General features: G+C 53.3%; 1 protein-coding gene and 1 long non-coding RNA gene across 14 annotated transcripts; one reads left to right on the top strand and one right to left on the bottom strand.

The window, feature by feature from the left end:
- Positions 1-91: 91 nt before the first annotated feature.
- PHOSPHO1 (phosphoethanolamine/phosphocholine phosphatase 1) lies at positions 92-7,673 on the bottom strand. 13 transcript variants are annotated; one of them, XM_016931501.4, is made up of 5 exons: positions 7,421-7,656; positions 6,099-6,213; positions 3,374-3,485; positions 2,383-2,504; positions 92-1,858 (listed from the first exon to the last, which is right to left on the bottom strand). In XM_016931501.4, the coding sequence occupies exons 3-5, from the start codon at positions 3,416-3,418 to the stop codon at positions 973-975; spliced, it is 1,053 nt and encodes a 350-aa protein (XP_016786990.1). In that variant the 5' UTR covers positions 3,419-3,485; positions 6,099-6,213; positions 7,421-7,656; the 3' UTR covers positions 92-972. The 13 variants fall into 13 exon arrangements, with proteins under 13 accessions (XP_016786990.1, XP_016786987.1, XP_016786988.1 ...); XM_016931498.4 differs by having other exon boundaries at positions 7,312-7,643; XM_016931499.4 differs by having other exon boundaries at positions 6,099-6,249; positions 7,312-7,637.
- Positions 7,674-7,694: 21 nt separating this feature from the next.
- Positions 7,695-15,159, top strand: LOC107969136 (uncharacterized). The gene is made up of 3 exons (XR_008540374.2): positions 7,695-7,768; positions 13,007-13,206; positions 15,067-15,159. It is a non-coding gene; the product is annotated as an uncharacterized LOC107969136 (long non-coding RNA).

Genomic DNA, 15,159 nt, shown 5'->3' with positions numbered 1-15,159 from the left:
AAGAGTGGGAACGATCTCCGTGACTTAAGCGGGGCTCTCCGAGAGCACCTCACTGTCAACTCTGAGACTGTCGCGAGAGAGATCTCAGTCATTTCTTCTCCCTTCACCTCCTTTATAGTTGTAAAACACCAGAGGAAGGAGGGGCTTGGGTTTCGCTGGTTCTGCTTAAAAACATGGCTTTCTGTTCCATGGGGGGTGGGGGGGATGCGTGGAAGGCCCAGCCCGCGAGTGTGACTTTGGTGAAGTCCCTGGTCTCTTGCTGCATAGACGAGGCTGGGATGCAAGGAGACACCGTCACTCTCTGCGAGGTTACTGGCTGTCCGGACCCGAGCCGGACGGTGCGCTACCTCGTACCACCACCAGGAGGCGATTGTTCCCTCTGGCTTTTCCTTTGGGGGTGCTAGAAGGGAGTGCGGGGGTCGGGAGGCAAGAGAGTGTGGACAGCACAGAAATAGTGTGGGGTCGCGGTGGGTGAAGCAAGATCGCAAAGGCCTGGGGCCATAGGTGGAGACCCTCTTCTGCCTCTGTGGGGAGTTCTTGCGGCCAGGAGAATTTCAGGATCCTGGGTTCCCTCCACAGTAGACTGGAGGAGGGGCGGTCACGCAGCCCGAGGCAAGTTACAGCGGCGGGAGATGTTCCTTCTCTCACCTGCCGGGGAGCCCCTTCCTCCCAGTTGGGAGGACCAGGAAATACTGCTGCCTTCCAAGGTTTGCGCGCCACCCCGCGATGGGTCAGACTCCAGAACTCAACCTTGCACAGTGGAGTGGGGGAGGCAGCCGAGGTGGGTTAACTGCATAGATAGGGACGGCTCTGAGCCCCCTTCCCCAAGCCCCCAAATACGAGATTCCAGAAATTCCCAGAGGGACATAACAAAGCCAAAGGGAAAAGGGAGTAGTAAAGCTGTCTTTGCCGAATCTCCCTTCCCCGCCCCCTCCGCCGTTGGCCCGGGTACCCCCCTGCAGGCGGCCAGACTCAGCACGACTTCAGCACCTGTTGCAGGTGGAGGCGTACATCTGCAGCCGTTTCCCAGGGCACCACGCTGGCGCGGAACGAGCTGGGCTCGGCCTTCTGGGCCTCCTGAATGAGGCGGTGCATGGGGTAGCCGCGGCGCGGGAAGGCCACGTCGCCGCCCGCCAGCAGCCCCATGGGGCAGAAGTCGTTGGCGCCGTCGCCCACGTAGAAGAGGCGCTCGAAGTGCACGCCGTCGTGGGCCCGCTCGCGCAGGTAGTCGCTGAGCACCTTGTGCTTGCACATGTTGGCGGGGCAGCGCGCGCAGCTGTGTGTGTGGAACGGCCGCAGAGCCAGCAGTCCCCGCGCATCCGGCCCCGACGGGTTGCTGAGGATGCGGCGGAACAGGCTGTGGTGGCCGGCGGCGCGCAGCGCGCTCTCCACGCCAAAGGTGTTGGCATCGGAGATGAGAATCACCTCGAAGCAGGCGCCCTGTTTTGCCACAAACTGCAGCAGGTCGCTCATGCCTGGCGACAAAGGGATGGCTTCGTAGATGGCGCTCAGGTCCCGCGGCCGCACGCCCTGCTCGCCCAGGTACTTGAAGACGCGCTGCATGTACTCGTTGTAGAAGCCCTCGCGGTAGGTGGCTCGCAGGCTCTCCGGGAGCCGCTGGCCCGGCGCGGCGCGCACGATCGAATCGTCGCTGTTTTCGTCCACGATAGTCTCGTCGAAGTCGAAGGTCAGGAGGAAGCGCGGCGCGCCCTGCGCGGCCATCCTGCCGTCCTGGGAGCAGGGGGGAGAGCAGCAGGAGGAGGAGGAGGAGGGGGCAAGCGAGAGGGGGCGCGGCCGGAGACCGCCCGGGAGAGGCTGGTTAGCGGGCCACGGCCAGAGGCGCTGGCACATCCAAGACCTGAGGAGGACCCAAGTCTGGTTAAGCTGGGAGGAGTACCCAATGCCACCACCTCTATCCCCAGCCTTCCCTGACTACTCCAGTGGCACCTCTTAGTTAACTGCAGTGGGGTTTATGCCCAGAGGGCTTCTCGGCACCTGTTTCCACTACTCTCATCGAGGGCCGATGGGGCTTAACAAGGGTCAAAAGAAGGGAAGAGCAGCTTCCAAGGATCACCACTTTGGGGAGGTTTCTGGACTGGACTGTTTTGGAGACTTCCAGTGGCCCCTGTTGTTGGTGTGGATCAAGAACGGGTGGTGGGAACTCTCCCCTCCCTCATTCCCTGAGGTAGGGTCAAGGGAAACCAACCGCCCATCCACCCAACTGGACCAGTTTCCTCATTCTCCTTTTGGGCCATGGGGAATCTATGGCTCTCTGGGAGCTGCTTCTAGCCCAATGGCACTGAACAGGGGTCTAGGGATGGGGCACAGCTTCTTCAGGGAGTTTTAGGGCCCTGTGCTGACAGCTCATCACTAATCACTTGCCAATTCCCCAGGAGGAATGTGTCAGCAGGTGGGGTTTCTGCCAGAGTCCGAAGCAAGCGGGCAGCAGGAGAAGCAGTGGGGCTTGGGGAGGTAAGAGCCTCCCGCACCAGGCCACGACACACCTGGGAGACAGGTAAGGGAGAAGAGAAGAGAGCAGCAGTGGCTGAAAAGGCAGAGGAGTGGGAGGGGCCAGGTAGTGGGGACTTGGGGGGTGTGGAGGAGAGGGCTGAGAGGAGGTCATTCTAGGGGATCTTGGAGACAGACTGCTGGACAGGAAGACAGAGTAGGGGTAGGGATAAGGGAGTTCCAGGAAGTGGAGACCTTGGGCCAGATTCTTGTTGGAGGGGAGGGTGGTAGGCAGCATGGGAGAGGACAGAGGACAAGAGGGGACATGTCTGGGCACAAGGAAAGGCAAGCAATGGAGGCAGCAAGAGCCCTCGGCAGCAAGTTTCCATCACCTTTGCCTGCCAGTGTGTGAGAGGCACAGAGGGGCAGTGAGCAGGTGACATGCAGCTTCCAGATACCCACACACTGCTTTTCTCCCACCCAGCTCCCACCCCAGTTAATTGAGATGGGATTGTTTCTCTTTCTGGTTTCTTCCTAAGCCCCTCTCTCATATTCCCGGCGTGCTTATGGCCTGGCACACCTTGTGAAAGAGAAACCCAAGCTCCTCATTTCAGAGCTGGGATTTCGATTGGCTATCTGCCTCCCTAACCAAGCTGTCCCTTCCACCTCATCCCTGGAGTCACCCTCTGGTCTCATCAACATCCAGTGGGCATTTCAGTGGCCCAGGATCCTTCAAATTGCAGATATAAAGCATCAGGACCCCACACCTGGGATGGAAGCTTCTAGGAATTAATGAAGCCCCAGTAGAGGTGAGGGTAAACCTAAAACAGTCTGGATAGGGCCTCTCCCAAGGCCCTATGGAAAGGTGATGGAAAACTGGGGGCTGAGGCCTCATCCTAGGAGACCCCTGGAGGGACCCACTTACCCTAGATAGGCAGCGGAGGCCAGAAACTGGAAAACAGCCACTCATTGTTGGTGCATTACCGTGAGCACCACCTGTAGGGACTCTGTTGGCCTCCAGCCGTCGTCACACGTTCCTGACAACCACAAAAGTTCATTTGAGGGTGCCCAGTCAGCTGACTTTGCTTCCACCAGGAATACCCACCTGGCCCTGGTCCTTCTGCTGAGCTACAGGAGGCATTCCCAGGGTCTTAGCAAAAACAACCCCTCAAATAGGCCCAGTGCCTACAACTCTAGAGAGGTTTCAGATGGTATTGGAGACCCAGAGAAGTTAACTGACTTTCCCAAAAGTCACCCACTGTAAATGGCAGGCAGATCTCAAACCCACATCTGAGCCTGAGTCCAGTGTTTTTTCTCTAGTATCATCATTGTCCCTTAAATGTGTTTGACACATCATAGTTTACAAATCACCTTCACTCATATTCTCTCACTACTCATCAGTCATGAATTCAGCCAATGAGAAGGGCTCAGAGAGGTTAACTAACCAGCCACGCTGTTTACATGGGGCATAGACTGCTTCATGAATGCTTGACTGCAGCTTTGCCTTCCTCATGCCCTCAAAAAGGAAGGAGCTAACCAAAGCTTACTATACCATAGCTGGGGTCTGGGACCCCCAGCCAGGTCTCATAGATGATCTGGGAATGGCCTCCCTGTTGCTCTCAGGGGTCCGGCAGTCACACAGAAGAGTCAGGTTGAAATCTTGGCAAGACTTTGGTGTGGCTTTGGGAACTGGGTTTAACCTCTTGGGGACTTCACCAAGACAGTGGCAAAGGACACCACCTACAGCTTCCAGTGCCTCTCTACTCTCCCACCTGTGCTCCTGGGGTTGAATGAGACCAGAAGCAGCTGGGACAAGATTTGGAAAGATAAAGAGAGCCAGGAGACAAGACCTTGAGAGAAGCAGGTCTGGCTGGCTGCTGCCCTCTGGTGGTGACAATGGTGACACTGTAAACCCCTCTGTCAAGGTGACACTCTCCCCTGACTATTCAGGAGGGAGAAGCAATTGCCCCAGGACAGAGACGGGGACATCCCAGGAGCAGGGTACAGGCTCTAGCAATATCCATCTTGCGGTACTCCCTCCCTCACAACAACCAGACCACACATGTGTTAAATCCTTCTGCAGGGATGGAATGCGGCTCTCAGTTTTTTCCAAGAACTTCTAATCTAGGAATTAGGAGAGGTGGTCAAAGCTGAATGAAGCAGTGGGCAAAGAGAGGGTGAGGGATGGGAGAGAAGACAGGTCAAGGAGGAGGTGGGAGAGAAGGGGAGGGTTGCATGAGGGACAAGGAAATGGCATGGGTTGGAGCTGTCCCCAGTCCCTATCTGGAGGGACTTCCAACCTTCCAGATTCCCAGCTGATATCACATGTCCAACCTCAGCCAGGCGATTTATGAGAGAAAGGTCAGGGATGCCACTCCCCTTGTAAAAGCAAACATGCAGCATCTGGAGAAGCAAGGGGTAGATACAAAGATTCCAAGGGGTCACCAACAGCTACCCAGAGACCAGCTTTCATCCTATAGAGAAGGGTCTCATTACTTTGCCCTTCCTTCCTTCCTGTCTCTCTCCTTCCTTCCTTCCTGTCTCTCTCCTTCCTTCCTTCCTGTCTCTCTCCTTCCTTCCTTCCTCCTTCCTTCCTTCCTTCCTGTCTCTCTCCTTCCTTCCTTCCTCCGTCCTTCCTTCCTTCCTGTCTCTCTCCTTCCTTCCTTCCTTCCTCCTTCCTTCCTTCCTCCTTCCTTCCTTCCTCCTTCCTTCCTTCCTTCCTTCCTTTTTTCTATTCTATTGATCATTAATTATGGTCAAAACTTCTCATTTTTTCAGCCAGGCAGGGTGGCTTAAGCCTGTAATCCCAACGCTTTGGGAGGCGAGGCAGGCAGATCACTTAAGTCTAGGAGTTTGAGACCAGACTGGGTGACATGGCAAAACCCTGTCTCTTTAAAAACAAAAATTAAGGCCGGGCGTGGTGGCTCACGCCTGTAATCCCAGCACTTTGGGAGGCCGAGGCAGGCGAATCACGAGGTCAGGAGATCGAGACCATCCTGGCTAACATGGTGAAACCCTGTCTCTACTAAAAATACAAAAAATTAGCTGGGTGTGGTGGTGGGCGCCTGTAGTCCCAGCTACTCGGGAGGCTGAGGCGGGAGAATGGCATGAACCCGGGAGGCGGAACTTGCAGTGAGCCAAGATTGCGCCATTGCATTCCAGCCTGGGCGACAGCGAGACTCAGTCTCAAAAAAAAAAAAAAAAAAAAAAAATTAGCTGGGTATGGTAGCTTGTGCCCATAGTCCCAGCTACTTGGGAGGCTGAGGCATGAGGATCACTTGAACCCAGGAGACAGAGGTTGCAGTGAGCTGTAATGGTACCACTGCACTCCAGCCTGGGTGACAGAGGGAGCAACCCCATCCCCAACACACACACACACACACACACACAACTCCTCATTTCTCATCATAAAATACAGTTACATTTTTCTGCTAATAATAGTATCTAGGGGATTCAGTTAAACACTTATTGTTTGCTGAGTTGCCCTTGTTTCTTTCAGTCTCCAAGGCAGAAAGTCAGGCATCTTGGGTTTCTTCCCCAGAAAACTGAGAAGGCCATGCTGTGACACCTCGTCCCCACCCCACAGGAGTCAGAGGAACCCCTTCCCCAGTTGGAATTTGGCTCCTGTGATGCTCCAAAAGGTCTCTCACCTCTGACACCTTTGTTCTGAGTCATCAAATCCTTTTGTGGTCACCAAACAGAGTCCCTCAGAGTAGGGGGCAGGATCTGAGCTTCTCTCACAGGCCAGAGCAGGGAGAACGGCTTCTGGGGGGTTGCAGGGAGTCCATATTCTAGTCCCACCTAAAAGCAGTGCCTGCCTCCTTAATTCTGCACCGGGTCACAGATCCCTGCCTGCCTCTCCCGCCTTTCACACAAATGCTCTTAGATTAAATCTGTGGGAAGGGGGTGGGAGGGAAACAGGCCCCTCTCTGATATAGGCCCTAAGTTTCAAATTCCCCTCTTACTGGGCAGATGGAGTTCCTAGAAAAGTTTTGGGATAGTTTTCCAAAGGAAATGTGCAGAATGAGGATGGGGAGGCGAGGACTCCAGAAAGACCACAGTAACAAGCCCTCTCTGTCCAAAAACAAGTCTCCTTGTATCAATCACTAGAAATCAGATCCAACAACTAAGCTAGAATTCCCTCCCTTTCCCAGACAGTGCTCCCAAACATGACCATCTTCCTTGCTCACCACGCCCGAGCAGCAGATAGGAAAAACAGAGGCCCAGAGAGGTCAAGCTAACATCCTAGGGGTCACACAGCATCGGAACCGCGATTAGAACTCAGGAGTCTCTGGCGCCTCTTGGGAAAATTGCAGCTGGAGCTCCCCCCTTGGCCCTGGAGACTCCAGTGGGCAGGGAGCTTGCGGTCCTGACCAGCTGGCGGTGGTGGCCCTGCGCCCTGGTGCCAGTGAGGCGTCTGGGTCTAGCAGTCACCTCTGGGCACTCCCTGGGTGGGAGGACAAGCTGGGAGGGGATCCTAGGGGCAGGGGCAGGGGCAGGGAGGTGGCAGCTGCCGGTAGGGTTGGGGGAGAGATATTTTTAGAGGTGACTAGGAAGCCAGCACTCTGGCGCACCCCCAGCTGGCGAGCGCTGGGCTCCAATGCGGGCGGGGGGTGCGCGGCTCGGGGAGGGGTATTGTGGGTGGCAGGGAGCAAGGGGACACCAATTCCTTGGCTTTGCCAGAGTCGGGGACGGAGGGATACCCCAGCACTATGTTCCTGGGTAGGAGAGAGAAGGGGACTCACTCCTGAGCTCCAGAACTCCCCCAGTGCCACGCGCGTGAAGGAGCGCCTTCAAACTCCACAGCCCCCACCCCGCGCCGGGACCCCAGCCCTCCCCTATCTCCCGGAGCCCAGGACTCACGTGGGGGCGGCGGCAGCAGAGGTCTGTCCCGGCTGAGTTTGGAGTGTAAGAAGTGGGGAAGGGGGCTAGCTGAGGTATTGGGGCGCAGGATGGAGCAAGGGGTGCTTACGGGAATTGGAGGGGACGCGGTGTCTTATCCACCCCCGGATTTCTGGGCTCCGGCTCACGAGTCCTTCCAGTCCCGAGGGACTGAGGATGATGTGCGTCTGAGCCGTCCCCTCCACTTGCCCCTCATCCCCCCCGGGCAGCCGCCGCGTCCCCTTTAAATGCCCGGGAGCCGGAGCCGGAGCCGGAGCCGCGGCCGGCGCTGCGGCTGCTGCAGCAGCGGAGCCCACCGCAGTCCCCACACGTCACAAGCGACTGTCCAATCGCAGCGGCGCCGGCGCACATCAAAGGGGCGGGCCGCCCGAGGCCACGCCTCCCTCCTGCCCCGGAGGCTCCGGGAGCGCCAGCTAAGGTGGGATTAGGCTCTCGGGGAAAGGGTAGCAGGGTGGGGATGGAGCGCTGCCCTTCCGAGGAACGTGGGTGGGGGCACCCTCACTAGAGCGGCTGTGGACATACGCTAAATCCCTGCCTACACACCCAAAATTGCTAGGGCTGTGGACTTTCTCATCCGCCGCCTCCAGGGCTTCGGTTCTTGAGATTTGCAGAAGTGCACCTCCACCTCCTGCCCATTCCGCTCTCGCGTCCTAAACCCAGTGGGAGGCACGGGATGACCCAGCCCTCGGGACCCTTTTCCCCAGATTATAAGTTACTGAGGATTGCGGGGGTTGGCGGGAGGAATGACTCCCCACCCCCACCCCCGCCCGTAATTACAGTTGGTGGAGCGGGTGGTGACAGACAGTTTGCCCCTTTTGCAGATGGCCCTATAAATAAAAAACGCACTTTCTCCCCTGCTTCCTAAGAGTGTGTTTCTCCCCCACCCTAATCTCCTCCTTTTGGCCCTCAAAGCCTGCTAGTGAAGAGAAGGAGAGAAGATTGTGTTTCGAGAGGAAAGACGTGAAACTAGTATTTGCTGAGAACATACTATGAACCGGGCATTCGAGCTAGGTCGCTGCGTTTATGGCTGAATGTTCACAACACTCGAGAAATTATTTGCCTAGCCGTTCAAACCCGGACACACCTGACTCCATTGGGTCACAAAGGGGTGTGTAGGTGGGGAGAATGCACTTTGGGAGGCCAAGGTGGGAGGATCGCTTGAGCCCCGGAGTGCGAGACCAGCCTGGACAACATAGGGAGACCCCATCTCTACAAAAAATTAAGAAATTAGCTAGGCATTGTGGCATGCACCTGTAGTCCCAGCTCTACTCGGGAGGCTGAGGTGGGAGGATAGCTTGAGCCTGGGAGGTGAAGGCTGCAGTAAACTGTGATCACACCACCACACTCTAGCCTAGGCGAAAGAGTGAGACCCTGTCTCAAAACAAAACAAAATAAAACAACAACAACAAAAAAGAGTGAGCTTGTCTGGGGTCACCCAGCTGGTAGGGCTGGGGTATCATACTGTCCCTGTCATTGTCTGTCATCCCTCCTCTCCTGTAAGCAACATGAGGACCATGTTTGTCTTATTGATGTACCCCCATCCCCTAGCATAGACAGCCTGGCTGGTGCACAGTGGGCCTTACAGATGTTTGTTGAGTGAGGCCAGGTGCAGTGGCTCATGCCTGTAATCTCAGCACTTTGGGAGGCTGAGGCAGGTGGATCATTAGAGGTCAGGAGTTTGAGACCAGCCTGGCCAACATGGTGAAACCCCATCACTACTAAAAATACAAAAAAAAAAAAAAAAAAAAAAATAGCCAGGCATGGTGGCATGCACTAGTAATCCCAGCTACTCGGGAGGCTGAGGCAGGAGAATCACTTGAACCCGGGAGGCAGAGGTTGCAGTGAGCCAAGATCATGCTACTGCACTCCAGCCTGGGCGACAGAGCAACACTCCACCTCAAAAAAAAAAAAAAAAAAAAAAAAAGATGTTGAATGAAACAAGTCCCCTGCTGTGTTTAGCTCTAGGTTAGTGCTCCATTTGTGTTCCTTCACTTTGTCTTCACAATAACAGATTGTTCCAGTGTTATCCCCATGTTATTTTATTTTATTTATTTTTGAGACAGAGTCTCGCTGTGTCTCCCAGGCTGGAGTGCAGTGGCGTGATCTCGGCTCACTGCAACCTCTGCCTCTTGGGTTCAAGCGATTCTCCTGCCTCAGTCTCCCAAGTATCTGGGATTACGGGCACCTGCTCCCATGCCCAGCTAATTTTTGTGTTTTTAGTAGAGACGGGGTTTTACCATGTTGGCCAGGCTGGTCTTGAACTCCTGACCTCAGGTGATCAACACTCCTTGGCCTACCAAAATGTTGGGATGTTGGGATTACAGGTGTGAGCCACTGTGCCCAGCCTATCCATCCCCTCCCCCTCCTCTTTTTTTTTTTTTTTTTTTTTTTTTGAGATGGAGTTTTGCTCTTGTTGCCCAGGCTGGAGTGCAATGGCGCGATCTCCGGCTCACCACAACCTCCGCCTCCCTGGTTCAAATGATTCTCCTGCCTCGGCCTCCGGAATAGCTGGGATTACAGGCATGTGCCACCACACCCAGTTAATTTTGTATTTTTAGTACATGTTGGTCAGGTTGGTTTCAAACTCCCAGCCTCAGGTGATCCACCCACCTTGGCCTCCCAAAGTGCTGGGATTACAGGCGTGAGCCACCACACCCAGTTTATCCATCCCCATTTTATAAAGAAATTGAGACTCAGAGATAAAAGGACTTGTTCAAGGTCACACAAGTGCCCTGGAGGCAACTGATTCAAATCCTAACCTTTTGAGGCAATTAGCAGCAGTTTCAGCCTGGTTTCCTAATTCGCTGATGGGGTTAGGGAGGGTAGGCAGATAACTTCCTTTGGCCACTGGTGGCTTCAAGTTTTTACTGCGGAGTTCTGCCTTCAGCCAGGTGGTGGGAGTGCCAAAGCTCGTGGGTGCTACCTAGAAACCGCCTTTGTGAAAAAGCTGTAGAAACTCCTAAAAGCCAGCTGGGCGTGGTGGCTCACGCCTGTAATCCCAGCACTTTGGGAGGCCAAGGTGGGCGGATCTTGAGGTCAGGAGTTCAAGACCAGCCTGGCCAACATGGTGAAACCTCGTCTCTACTAAAAATACAAAAATTAGCTGGGCATGGTGTCATGCACCTATAATCCCAGCTATTTGGGAGGCTGAGGCAGGAGAATTGCTTGAACCTGGGAGGCGGAGGTTGCAGTGAGCAGAGATCATGCCACTGCACTCCAGTCTGGGCAACAGAGCAAGACTCCGTCTCAGGGGGGAAAAAAAACAAAAAAACTCCTAAATGCCAAAAGCATCAGGACACAATTCTACCTCTCTTTCAGCTTTCTTTACTTTCCCTTTTCCTTGTACCAGTGAGTTGGATGATCAGTCATGTACCTAAACATGGGGATAGAAAGGGAATGGGAAACCCATCCCCCATTCGGTTAAGACCTCTGCCCAGCACATGGGCTGTAGATCCTCTTCTCCTCATGTGAGTTTCACCTTAGGACTCAAGTCAGCCAACCTGGCAGAGATCTTGTGAACAGGAGTCATCTTAGGTGACAGTGTAACCGCCCAAGGGGTTCGCCTTGTCTGCTGCCTAGGATAGCTGATTTATCAAGACAGGGTAATTGTAATAGAGAAAGAGTAATTCATGCAGAGCCAGCTGTGCTGGAGACTGGAGTTTTATTATTACTCAGATCAGTCTCCCTCAAAACTCTTTTATTATTACTCAAATCTGTCTCCCCAAAAACTCGGGGATCCGAGTTTTTAAGGATAATTTGGTGGGTAGTGGCCAGTGAATCGGGAGTGCTGGTTGGTTGGCTCAGGGATGAAATCATAGGGAGTGGAAGCTGTTCTCTTCTGCTGAGTCAATTCCTGGGTGGGGGGCCACAGAACTGGTTGGCAGGTCCAGGTGGGGCCCTCTGGTTGTTAGAAATGCAAAAACCTGAAAAGACATCTCGAAAGGCCGATCTTAGGTTCACAATAGTGATGTTACCTTCAAGAGTAATTTAGGGAAGTTGCAAATCTTATAACCTCCGGAATAATGGCTGGTAATATTTAGAATTCCAGCCCCTTTCATCTTGACTTGGTGGCTGGTGGCCTTTCATTAGTTTTACCAGAACAGTTTAGCCATTTGGGAAGGGCTATTATATAAACTATACACTAAATTTCTTTCCAAAGCTAGTTTGGCCTACGCTTAGGAATGAACAAGGACAGTTTAGAAGTTAGAAACAAGATGGGGTCAGTTAGGTCTGATATCTTTTACTATCATAATTTTCTCAGTTATGATTTTTGCAAAGGTGGTTTCAATAGGGCTCACTTGAGTTCCTGGTGAACCCTGACTCAGGCTGCCAGGGACAGCTCAATCCACCTGGTCTTCACAAAGAGGGTGTGTCACTTGCCCAAGGTTTCAGTGTTAGAGCCAAAGAGGCCAAGAGTCCAAGAATGTGGCCTCGTGCTCTCCAGCTGGCCTCCTTCCTGGTGGTGGGAGATGCAAATGTGGGAGGGAGGGGCAGATGGGCATGAGTTCAACCCTCACACTCCACCTGGGAAGGATGAACGAGTTTTGGGAATCAACTAGGTACCAGGCACATGATCCCCCCACCACCCTGGAAATAGGGTTTAAGCGCAGCATTCCCATTTTCTTTTTTCTTTTTTTTTTGAGACGGAGTCTCGCTCTGTCGCCCAGGCTGGAGTGCAGTGGCGCGATCTCCGCTCACTGCAAGCTCCGCCTCCCGGGTTCACGCCATTCTCCTGCCTCAGCCTCCCAAGTAGCTGGGACTACAGGCGGCCGCCACCACGCCCGGCTAATTTTTTGTATTTTTTAGTAGGGACGGGTTTCACCGTGTTAGCCAGGATGGTCTCGGTCTCCTGACCTCGTGATTCGCCCGCCTCGGCCTCCCAAAGTGCTGGGATTACAGGCGTGAGCCACCGCGCCCGGCCAGCATTCCCATTTTCACACATGAAAAAAGCAGAAGCTCTGGGACATTAAGAAAGCGCCTTGCGGGGAGCAGGGAGGAGGGGCCAAGGTTGAAAACCCATGTATTGGGTACTGTGTGCTCACTTCCTGAGTGACAGGATTAGTCATACTCCAGACCTCAGCATAACACAATATAGCTTTGTGTTGTTGTTTTTTGTTGTTGTTGTTGTTGTTTTTGAGACAGAGTCTCGCTCAGTTCCCAGGCTGGAGTGCAGTGGGGTGATCTCAGCTCCCTATATACCTTTATAATCTGCATGTGTATCCCTGGAATCTAAAATAAAAGCTGAAAGACAAAAACAAACAAACAAAAAACAAAGAAAGCGTCTTGCCCAAGGGCTCCGTGTGGCAAGTGGTGGTCAGGCTGGATGGTGGGTGCAGGTCTGCACTGCTCTATCTGCCCCCCAAAAGCAGAAGGACAGGGCCCTCAGTGATCTAAGGACTGATGAGGGTGGGCTCAGGAGGAAGAGGCCACCGAGGGTGTCCTCGTGCTGGCAATTCTGCAAGATGTGTTGCAGGGCATTCTGCGACTAAAACCTTGTGCTGGGGGTTAGTGACCAGGGCTGACTAGACCCCTTTCTTGGCTTCACAGTTCCCTTCCAAGACAACGAAAAGCACATACTGCATGCTCAGCACTAAGAGGCTCCACTTACTTCATTCTCACATCAGCCCTGTAATCTACTCATTCTCCCATTTTACAGATGAGAAACAGGAGGAACAGGATGTATGTAACTTGCCCAAGGTCACAGAGCCAAGAGGTGGCTGAAGCCAGACTTGAACCCAGGCATTCAGCTAAGAAACTGCATTCTTAAGCAAAACATCACAAGACCTGCTCTAGAGAAAGTGTTCCTGCCTCCTGCTAGGCAAGGTGATGCCCTAGGGGAAAGGAAGGAGGAGAAAGGTTTGTGTTCTTAAATTAAGTATTTTCTTTAGGGATCGCACCTTTTGACCTACTAAGGTTGAGAATTCCTTGAGTTTTGGCTTAGAGAACAGTCTGACTTGCAATCAGGGTAGCTGAGTTTGAACTTGTGTGACTTGAAACAAGATGCTCTTGTTTGTGTTATTTGTTTATTTAGACAGAGTCTCACTCTGTCACCCAGGCTGGAGTGCAGTGGCGTGATCCTGGCTCACTGCAACCTCCGCCTCCCAGGTTCAAGCCATTCTCATGTCTCAGCCTCCTGAGTAGCTGGGATTACAGGGGTGCACCACCACACCCAGCTAATTTTTGTATATATATATATATTTTAGTAGAGATGAGGTTTCATGTGTTGGCCAGGCTGGTCTTGAACCCCTGAACTCAGGTGATCCGCTTGACTCGGCCTCCCAAAGTGCTGGGATTACAGGTGTGAGCCACCACACCCAGCCATAGACAAGTTGCTCCTCTTTGGACCTCATCTCCCTACTTGGGCAGAAGCTTGTCAAGATCTCACTGGTTTTGAGGATCCTTTGTTATTTAAAGAGACTAGAGAGGGAGTCTTGGTTGGCTCCCCCTGCTCCACAGCATAGTAGAAGCAAAACTGCCTCCAAGAACCCTCATTTCCAAACTAGAGCTAGCCCGAGCGTTTCCTCTCCTCAGAGCCCCGGAAGAGGTCCAAAGGGCAAGGCTAGAGCAGGGACAGGGGCTAGAGGGATCTCAGGAAGTACAGGAGGAGCTGGGGGCAGAAACATCTCTGCTCCCTTCTCTGCACAGGCAGCAGCCTGCCTGGTCACCTGGGTCCCCAGCCCAAGGACGGCTCTGTAATAAACACTTTTGAAATATTCTGGCCTGTGTCCTTGAGTTCACTCGAACGCGCAGAAACCTGTCTGCTTTCCCTGTGGCACTCGGGCATTCACCAAATCTGCCTCCCATCCACTTCCCCCTAGAGTAAGGCTTAGTTTTATTTTCCAACCCTGGGCTGTGAATTGGTCCTCCAAAGTCTAGTAACTGGCTCACGTATCACCCTGTGGCTCTGGCTAGCCTGCTAAACCTGAGTTTTGAACTGACCTTTAATTGCTCTAAATGCGCTATCCCACCCCACCCCATCCTGGGAAGATTCTGGCAATGATATAGATCAAGGCTTAGATCTTTTTTTCTTTTTTCTTTTTTTTTTTGAGATGGAGTCTCGCTCTTGTCCCTCAGGCTGGAGTGCAGTGGTGCAATCTTGGCTCACTGCAACCTCTGCCTCCTGGGTTCAAGTGATTCTCCTGCCTCAGCCTCCTGAGTAGCTGGGATTACAGGTGCCTGCCACCAGGCCTGGCTAATTTTTTTATTTTTAGTAGAGATGGGGTTTTGCCATGTTGGCCAGGCTTGTCTTGAACTCCTGAGCTCAAGTGATCTGCCCACCTTGGCCTCCCAAAGTGCTGGGATTATAGGTGTGAGCCATCCACCCAGCCAAGGCTCAGATCTTTGGAGCCAGATCCTGCAGGTAGTGGTGGACAGTCTATATTCTCCTGCCCTCCCAGGCATCCCTGCAACATGGCATTCATTTGTTTGTGCTCTCATTCGTTCAATGAATATAATGAAATTAACTGCATCCGGCCCTGGGAGATATGATATTGAAAAGACATAGATCCTGCCCTCTAGGAGCCTTTTTTTTTTCTTTTTTTTTTTTCTGACAGGATCTCACTCTGTTGCCCAGGCTGGAGTTCAGAGGTGCGTGCAGTCATGGCTCACTGCAGCCTCGAAAGACTCAAGCTATTCTCATACCTCGGCCTCCCGAGTAGCTGGGACTACAGATGTGCGTCACTATGTCTGATAAAAATTTGTTTGTATTTTTTGTAGAGATGGGGTTTCGCCATGTTGCCCAGGATGATCTTGAACTCCCAGGCTCAAGTGATCCTCCTACCTTGGCCTCCCAAAGTGCTGAGATTACAG

This window comes from Pan troglodytes, chromosome 19 (assembly GCF_028858775.2).
Source record: "Pan troglodytes isolate AG18354 chromosome 19, NHGRI_mPanTro3-v2.0_pri, whole genome shotgun sequence".
NCBI classification, from domain to species: Eukaryota; Metazoa; Chordata; class Mammalia; order Primates; family Hominidae; genus Pan; species Pan troglodytes.
The sequence above is the reverse complement of the archived record's forward strand: the minus strand, read 5'-3'. Positions and strand labels throughout refer to the sequence as shown.

Bases quoted from the DNA above. Each gene is read 5' to 3' on its own strand.
- PHOSPHO1 (XM_016931500.4), bottom strand. From the start codon at position 3,418: ATGAGTGGCTGTTTTCCAGTTTCTGGCCTCCGCTGCCTATCTAGG. The intron at 2,505-3,373 runs GTAAGTGGGTCC...CCTGTCTCCCAG, and splicing joins GCCTCCGCTGCCTATCTAGG to GTGTGTCGTGGCCTGGTGCG. The intron at 1,859-2,382 runs GCAAGTGATTAG...GGTCCTCCTCAG, and splicing joins ACATTCCTCCTGGGGAATTG to GTCTTGGATGTGCCAGCGCC.